At 22.4% G+C, this 9,377-nt stretch overlaps 1 protein-coding gene across 1 annotated transcript; it reads right to left on the bottom strand.

Annotated features, from left to right (window-relative positions):
• Nucleotides 1-564: 564 nt before the first annotated feature.
• Nucleotides 565-8,330, bottom strand: LOC122500605 (zinc finger protein 425-like). The gene is made up of 7 exons (XM_043609614.1): nt 8,134-8,330; nt 7,649-7,761; nt 6,605-6,844; nt 5,936-6,223; nt 2,754-3,008; nt 1,395-1,568; nt 565-854 (listed from the first exon to the last, which is right to left on the bottom strand). The coding sequence occupies exons 1-7, from the start codon at nt 8,328-8,330 to the stop codon at nt 565-567; spliced, it is 1,557 nt and encodes a 518-aa protein (XP_043465549.1).
• Between the last annotated feature and the right edge of the window lie 1,047 nt (nt 8,331-9,377).

Below are 9,377 nucleotides of genomic sequence, written 5' to 3'. Positions count from 1 at the left end.
TAGAGGAAGCGAATTTGTAATAAAAAGTGAAAGCGAGGAGTCAGGGCGATAGAAAGAGGCAGAGTACTTAACGGCCCCTGTTTCGACCTTGACTCTCAGCGCATGCGCGAGCGTCACTCCCTCATTGGTCGAAAATAGTGGCGCAGGCGCAGTTGCTCCTGGCGACGGTCGTTGGCTCTCTGCGCGCATGCGTCTCTAGAGAAAGAGAGAGAGAAGAGGGGCCGATAAGGAAACTCTGTCTCTTTCTATCGACCTGACGCTTTCACTTATTCGTACAAACCCACGACCCCTATTTTTATTATTTTTACGGGAAGAAATGAAACTGAAAAATTTCGGGGACAGTAAATGAAAATAATAGTTCGAAAAATATCAAGTGTATGAATTAGATTTATTATTTTAATATCTTTTCTTTCGAAATAAAATTAATTTTTTTTCTCCCAAAGACAATTGTTCTAGTAAAAGGGAAATTAAAAATTACATTATTTTCAGTCGAGAATAATATACAATGAAAATAAAATTATTTAGTTATTATTTTTTTTTGTATTCAAATTTAAATTTCTATCCTTAACATGGTTGGTCGAGAACGTAAACTAATTTACTCTTATGCTTTCTCCGAATATGATCCTTAATATGAGCTTTTTGCTTTGCTCTCGAATTGCAATAGGGACATTTAAATCTCGGCTTTAAACCGCACTCGTATTTTAAATGACGAATTAAACTTTTCCACACAGTATAACCGTTTCCACATTTTTGACACTGATAACTCTTCTTTCTTGGCACATCATTCTCAAAATTCCCCTCTATTTGTAAAGCCTCATATTCTCCACCATAGACGCATCTCGAATTTAATTCCTCTGCAATCACAAAATTTTTCCCATTAAAAAAATTTCAAATCCCCACTGGCAATTTTTTTTTTCTATGTAAATAAATTTTTTTTTAAATAAAATACACACCAGTGAGAGAAATAATTTTTTTTTCCTTTTGCAGAAAATATTTTTTTGTAAATAAGTGAATAAATTTTTTTTCAAATAAAATACAGACCAGTGAGAGAAATAATTTTTTTTTCCTTTCGCAGAAAATATGAAAAGTTTGTCTTTTCTCAAATTTATTAAATTATTAAAATAACAATAATAATAAATACATATATATATATATATATATATACAAAATCGAATACAAATTTCGGTGTTTTTGGTACAAAATAAATGAGTCGAAATACTTTTTCGTAATATAAAGAAAAATTATAAAGAATTTTTCTTCGAGTATGATAATTATAATTAATTTTGTTTAATTATATTGTGGTAATTAAAATTATAGTTTTAAATCGAAAATATAGACTTCTTTGTCTGGATGCTTCCGTCGAATGTGCGCATAAACAGGCGAAGTTTGCTTACTCTTATGATTGCAATAGGGACATTGAAATCTCTTTTCGTGTCCACATTCGTATTTTAAATGTCGACTTCTCGTTCCTTTGAGGGCAAATTTCCTACCACACTTTTTACATGGATAGGGCTTTTTTACAATCGACGCAAAACAAACCTCATCGTCCGTCGATGGTAGTAGCGAATCTGAAACACAAAAAGCAAGTGATAAAATCTGATCTAAAAATCGGGAAATTTTTTTCTTTTCCTAATTTTAATTCATTTTTTCCTTTCTTTCAATTTTTTTTCAAAAATTGAAATTTAAAAATCAGGAAATTTTTATTTTTTCCTAATTTTAATTACTTTTTCCTTTTTTCTATTTTTTTTTTTAAATTTCAATTTAAAAATCAGGAAATTTTTTATTTTTTCCTAATTTTATTTTTTTTTCCTTTTTTTAATTTTTCTTTTATTGTTTTTTTTTGGCAATTTTTCTGCAGATATCAAATTGAGACAAAAAACGAATCGAAATTGTTGTTGAATTTTATTTAAACCAAATATAATTTATTTGAGTTAAATAATAATTAATAATTAATTAGGTAATATTAAATTTAAATTTCAAAAATTAATTGTTAATTTACATCCGGAATTTAATTATAAGAGTAAATAATAAATTTAAATATCAGAAATTAATTATCAATAAAATTAACATTCACTGAAAGAAAAAAACTCACATTTCAATTTTCGAATCGACAAAACAGTGCAGATCATTTCAAAAAAGATTTATTAACTATTTTTTACATATATTTGTCAATGAATAAATGTATCATGTGACATTTTTCAAAAACGAAAATATTATAAAAGATTTACAAAATTAGATATTGTTGACTGATTTCTCTTTAAACATTATTTTAGAAGAAAAAAAAATTAAGAAACAATAATTTTTAAATAATACTCATTTTCGCCTATTCAAAAAAGAATCAAATTTCGATTTTTATAATAACAATTATACAATCAATAATTGTCAAAATAATTTAATTTAATTTAATTACAATAGAATCAAAATTTATTGTCAACGCCATTTCTTTCAAATACTATAATTCGAATAATAATTAACACTAAATCGAAAACTATATATAAATAATTAACAATATTTCATTCACGATTTCTTTATTTATATTATAATTTTATAATTATAATATTGTAATTATATTAAAATATAATTTCTGAATTATACTATTATAATTATATTAATAATTATAAAATATTATAATTATAATATTCTATTATATTCTATTGAAATATTATAATTTTTATAATTATAATATCGAAAAAAAAAACTATTTCTTTTTTTCAAAAAAAAAAAAAACAAATTAAAATTAATCTATTGTGCACTGTCCAAAAATGACTCGGGCAAATTTGGATGATATGATTTAATGTGCTTGACAATATGAATCTTCTGATATTTTCTTGCACCGCAATGAAGACAAATGAATCTCGGCGGCTTCCGACATTGATAGCGTAGATGCATAACTAATGATTTTTTCCACTTGTAGACATTGTTGCAATTTGGACATTGAAACATTTCGCATGTCTGATTTATTCCGTCCTGGCAGAAAACAACATATTCACCCATATTTGTTTCGTTACCTGGAAAATTAAATCAAAAACATAAAATCGTACACAATTTCATTTCTATTTTTTGAGAAAAATTTTTTAATCAAGCATATATAGACAATTTGAAATTTGTTATTTTTTTCTGAAATATGGGCACCAAGACATTTTTAAAAAACTTTTTTTCCAACAGAAGCACATATAGAATTACTTTTTCAAAAACTACTATATATTTATAGACCAAACAGAGAAATAAATGATGTAGAGAAATATAAGACTTTTCCAGTGATAATAATAATAATAATAATAATAATAATAATAATAATAATAATAATAATAATAATAATAATAATAATAATAATAATAATAATAATAATAATAATATGTAATAATAATAATAATAATAATAATAATAATAGTAATAAACATGCTCATAGATACCAGTTAATTTCATGAAATTTTATTATTTTAATACATCAAAGAAATTTTCTCACGTGTCCTTAGAAGTAGACTGAAAAAATTAAACAACAAAATTTTGATTTTTAAAACCAATTTGACAAAAAATTAGGAACAAATTCTCTCATTGAGAAAAAATTGTTTTTTTCAAGGTTTTTTCTAAAGAAATTATTTTTTGTTCTTAACTATACATAAATATGTCGTAAATTATATAAATTGTTAACGAAAAATAATATCACAAAGTTTACAAGTATTTTTAATATAATTTTTAATACCACAAGTAATTAACACATTTGATTCAAATTTTTTTTATCTCTCAAAAATTTTTTTTATTCCCTTCATCAATTTTTCTTTTCAGTGAAAAAATTATATTCTCAATTTAAGAATAAATCTTGGCTTCTTCTTTAGAATAAAAACAATTTAATTTTATTCTTACAGTTCGAATAATCGATGCAAAAAAAATTACTTTATATCGATTAAAGATAGAAAAAAAAAGAAGAATCCATTATTTTTATAATAAGTTTCATTAAAGTTTTCAAAAATTCAAATATTTACTATAATTTTAACTGTAACTTTTTATAGTTTTTTTCCTACATTTATTAAAGTGAATTTTTCAATAAATATACAATTAAATTAATATAATATTAAATTAATGTAAAGTATTGTTAATTATTGAAAATAATTTACGATCGTTTATAACGAAAAATATTGAAAATAATTGATTTCTAAAAAATTATAATGAAAGAATTTAAGAAAAATTTTTGAAGAAATTTAATTACAAATTAATAGAAAAAAAGATAAAGTTTCCAAAATTTGAATAACTCAAAAAAAAATTCTGAGAATTAATTTCCAAAAAATTATTGTTATATGCAATTTTTCGAAAATAAATGAATTTTGCAAAAGAATATTTGGACAATAAACAAAAGCTCATCAATTTCTTTGAAAAATTGTAATAAAAAAATTGGAAAGTATTTGTTTCTCCAAAATTTTTAATCAAAAATTCTAAAAAGTTAGATATTTAAAAAAATTTCAATGCAATTTATTTTCTTTTTTAATATTTTTTAATTTTCGGAGAAATGTATTTTAAAAAATATTTTAATATAATTTTTTAAAACTAATTTTAGTTAATTTTCAGTTTCAAATTTTCATTTGAAGAATTTTTTATTACAACTTTTTCAAGAATTCAATAATTTTCAAAATCTTCAAAATTTGATTATCAAAAATTTTTAATGAAAATCTAGAAAAAAAACAGTTATTTTAATTAAAATTTCAAAAAATTACAATTATTTCTAATATTTTGAAATTTTAAAACTATTCGTTTTTTCCCAATTTTTTAATAAATAACTTTAAAAAATCATATTTTTTCAAAAACTTTATAAAAATGACTTTTTAACAATACTTCTGAATTTTCAGAAATTTGTAGTTATGTTGAAAAATGTTTCAAAATATAACTTTTTGAAGATAATTTTAATTTATTTTCATTTGAAGAATTTTTTATTAAAACTTTTGAGAATTCAATAATTATTTTCAAAATTTTTAGTTAAAATTCTTCAAAATTTGATTCTCAAAAATTTTTAATGATAAACTTAAAAAAATACCATTATTTTCATGAAAAATTCAAAAAAATACAATTATTTATAATATTTCTAAATTTTGAAAATATTCGATTTTTCCAAATTTTTTAAGAATAATATTCTAAAAAATTATAGGTATATTTTTTAAATAATTTTAATTTAATTATTTTTTGAGCATATTTTTGAATTTTCAAAAATTTGTAGTTCTGTTAAACAATATTTCAATATAATTTTTTGAAGCTAATTTTAATTTATTTTCATTTTCAAATTATCATTTGAAGAATTTTTGATTAAAACTTTTGAAAATTCAATTATTTTCAAAAATTTTCAGTTAAAATTCTTCAAAATTTGATTTAAAAAAAAGAAATACTTAAAAATGTGGTATTTTTTTTAAATATTTGAATAAAAAGTCAAAAAAGTCGCATTTTTTGAAAATAAATCGAACAAAATTGACTTTTTCGATAACATAGTTATAAATAAATAAAAAAAAGTCTTAATATCCGAAGTTTGTATGTAAGAAATTTTTTATCATAAGAAATATTTCTTACGTTAAAAATATTTAATTTCAACCTCAAGAATAAATTACATGGAAAATACTCTTTTGAAAATAAACCAAGATATATTCTCAAATTATTGTTTAATAAAATTCTCCCAGTGTAGAAACACTGAAAAAAAATTTTTCCCAAGAATGTAAATAATTTTCATTTCTTTTTTTTTTTGCTTTTGAATCAAACACATTGTTTCAATATAATTATTATGAAATATTTCATAAATTATTTCATATTTGAATTTCCATTTTTATATTTATTTGTATTTTAATTTTTTATTTAAATTTTTTATTTTTCTTTATTTTAATTTTATTTTTTATTTTCTTTTTTATTTTCATTTTTTACTTTCATTTTTTATTTTCTTTTTTCATTTTTTATTTGCTACCAGGATTACGTCGACTCAATTTAGTTTGCGTTGCAATGTCAATACAGAAAAACTCTCTGTTCGGATGATTTGTCCGTATATGGGACCAAACGTGCGTTCGTTGACGGAAATGATGTTTGCAATATGGACATTCAAATCTTTGCACTGGATTGCACTCGTAATTATAATGACGGAGCAAGTGGCTCCGATGTTTGTAACTTCGATGACAATTCGGACAGTAATGACGATTAGAAACTGGCATTACTTCATTTCCCTGTCCCCTTACTCGATACATTCTATACATTGCTCCTGAAAAATAAAAAATTCATTTCTGTCAACAACAACAAAAATTTTTTTTTTTTTTTTGATGATCATTTTGAGAAAATTACTCACGAAAAAAATGTCCACAAGAAAAATTATTATCATGTTGGTAAAAACAAATTTTATTTGTTTTATTATATCACTAGCTAAACATAGAACTAGAACTAACATTATAAATAAATACAACTTGTATATAAATATTTTTTATTCTTTTATAACAATTTAAGTTATAAATTTTAAGTAATTTTGTTTTTTTATTAACAATATAAGTATTGATAGAAAAATGTCCAAAATATTTTCGTAAAATGGCACTTTTATAATTTTTTTTTTTTTTTTAATCGGACTTTGGATCTTTTCTGAATAGAATACCATTGGTGACGATATCGACACAGTACATTTCTTTATTGGGATGATTTGTTCGAATGTGAGACCAAACGCTGGTTCGTTGACGATAGTGATATTTACAATAAGGGCACTCGAATCTTTGGGGAATTCCACACTCGTATCTATAATGGCGACGCATGTGCGAAAGTTGCTTATAACTTCGGTTACAATTCGGACAATAATGTCTCAGTCCATCATTATCCTGCGATGCCAATTGTAAAGGATCTGCAAAATAAAAAACAAAAATTCTCGATTAATAAAATTTACCACTTTAATCAAAATGATTAGATTGAAAATTAATTTCAAATTTAATTTTCATAACGAAAAAAATAAATAATAATGCACTCTCGTCGTGCATCACTAAAAAAAATTGTATTTTACTTTAAAATAAAAATAAAACTTATTTCAATTAATACAATTAATAGAATAAATAAAATAAATAATAAAAATTATTTACAAAAAAAAGGAATTTTATATTAACAATTAATTTTCTATGGAAGGAATAAATGTAAAATATACTATTAAAGTAAAATTCTAAAAAATAATTAAAAATAATAAAAGGGAATAAAATAAAAAATAATATTAATAGAGAATAAAATAAAAGAACAATAATATTAAATACTGAAGAGTAATAAAAAAAACACAAAGAATAAAGAATAAATAAAACACAGAAAAAAAGTGAGAATAAATTAAACGAAAATGTATATTTACTGAATACAAATAAGTGAAATTTATAAAATAATACAATTTAGTTGTACAAATAAATTTTGTCTGGTAAAATACATTCGAAAACAATACGAGGAGAAAAAAAGGAATTTTTTTTCCGCTTATTCTAAGATAAACGGAATGTATAAAAAAAAAAATTAAACTCAAAAATTCTATTTACACTGTTCGAAAATTATCAAATTAATTAACAATTTTATTCTTTACACGAGATGTAAAAATATTTTCCAATTAAAAATCGATTAAAAGAATACAGAACCGCGAGAAGCCCGTCAAGTTGATAGAAAGAGACAGAGAGTGTCTAACGGCCCCTCTTCTGTCCCTCTAGAGACGCATGCGCGCGGAGAGCCAATGACCGCGCTTGCGCCACTACTTTCCACCAATCAGAGAGTGCGAGTGGCGCAAGCGCAGTTGCGTATCTTGAGAAAGAGAAAGAAAACGGGCCGTTAACGATTATTGAAATTAATTTCTTTACAAAGAAAATAAAATTAATTATGCATCTAAAAATTAATTATGTATCTAAAAATTAATAAATTTGACTCAAAGAAAATTGTTAATTAAAATGACTCAAATCAAATTGTCAATTATAATGATTCCAATCAAATTGTTAATTATAATGACTCAAAATAAATTGTGAATTATAATGACTCGAGTTAAACTGTTAATTATGACTCAAATTAAATTGTTAATTATGACCCAAATTAAAATGTCAATTATGACTCAGATAAAAAATTTTCATAATCAGGTAACGAATTATTCGAGTGAAATAATTTTCCTCCTCTCATTGCAACAGCGAAAGATCGATGTAACAAACAGCTTCATTCGGATGCTTCCTGCGAATGTGTCGATAAATGTGATCCTTTCGTTTATTTCGAAAACCACAATGAGGACAGGCAAACTTCAATTCACAATTATCGTGTCTTCTGGTGCTGTTATTACGTGGATAGTATTTTGGAAAATTTAAAGCTGCCACCCAGTCTGCGGACATTTGTTAAAAAAAACAAAATTTATTTTTAAAGGTCAACAAAAAAGAACGAGAAAAATTAAATATTAATAATAATAATTAAACAATAATAATAATAACAAGTATAAAAAATAAATAATACTAACATTAAAAATAATAATAACAACAACAACAATAAAAATAATAATACTAAAAACAAAAGAAATAAAACACAAATAAATGAAATGAATTTATGGTAAATTTACAATGAATGTTTCTAAAAAAAAAAATTTAACAACAAAAAATGCAAGAAAGAAATATACAGAAAGGAACAAATGTTTGAAACATAAATAAAAATTTAGTGACAAAATGAAAAATATAATTACGAATATAATACGTAAGGTTCGTCTCTTCCACCAAAGCCTCGCCAATTTTTTTTTTTTTCATGCAAAAAAAGCATGTTTATTGTTAATTTGGAAAAAGGATTTTCTCTCTGAAAATCTCATGCATGATATATGTGAAAACTAAGCCGAATGAAGATGAAATTTTTAAAATGATACAAAATCATGCCATGAAATTAACTTTCTTCTTGTGACAAAAAGCAGAAAATTCTAATTATTTAATTAATAATTTATTTGTAATTATTTAATTAATAATTTATTTGTAATTATTTAATTCATAATTTATTTATAATTATTTAATTAATAATTTATTTACAATTATTTAACTAATAATTTGTTTATAATTATTTAATTTACAAATTTTTGCAACAACAAGAAGCAAATTATAATTATTTATTTAATAATTTTGTTTATAATTATTGAATTTATAAAATTTTGCAACAACAAGAAGCAAATTATAATTTAATTGATAATTATTTATTTATAATTATTATTGAAATAATTTTTCAAAATTATATTTTTTGCAAGGAAGTTTCCTAATAAAACGTCGAAAAATTCTTGAGATTTGTATTTTTATTATCTTATTTTAAAAAAGTTTATTAAATTCGCCATTTTTCCAGAGACAGAAAACAACAAAATCTCTTAAAATAATATTTTTTCTAACATTTTTTTAAAACAATTTTTTAAACAA

The sequence above is a fragment of the Leptopilina heterotoma genome, unplaced genomic scaffold, assembly GCF_015476425.1.
Source record: "Leptopilina heterotoma isolate Lh14 unplaced genomic scaffold, ASM1547642v1 Lhet_19, whole genome shotgun sequence".
Taxonomy (NCBI): domain Eukaryota; kingdom Metazoa; phylum Arthropoda; class Insecta; order Hymenoptera; family Figitidae; genus Leptopilina; species Leptopilina heterotoma.
The sequence above is the reverse complement of the archived record's forward strand: the minus strand, read 5'-3'. Positions and strand labels throughout refer to the sequence as shown.

What these genes read in the sequence shown, in the direction of transcription:
- LOC122500605 (XM_043609614.1), bottom strand. Translation starts at nt 8,330, where the DNA reads ATGTCCGCAGACTGGGTGGCAGCTTTAAATTTTCCAAAATACTATCCA. An exon ending in TGTCGATATCGTCACCAATG is followed by an intron (nt 6,224 to 6,604) that starts GTATTCTATTCA and finishes TTTATTTTTCAG; the next exon opens with GAGCAATGTATAGAATGTAT. An exon ending in TCCCTATTGCAATCATAAGA is followed by an intron (nt 855 to 1,394) that starts GTAAGCAAACTT and finishes TTGTGATTGCAG; the next exon opens with AGGAATTAAATTCGAGATGC.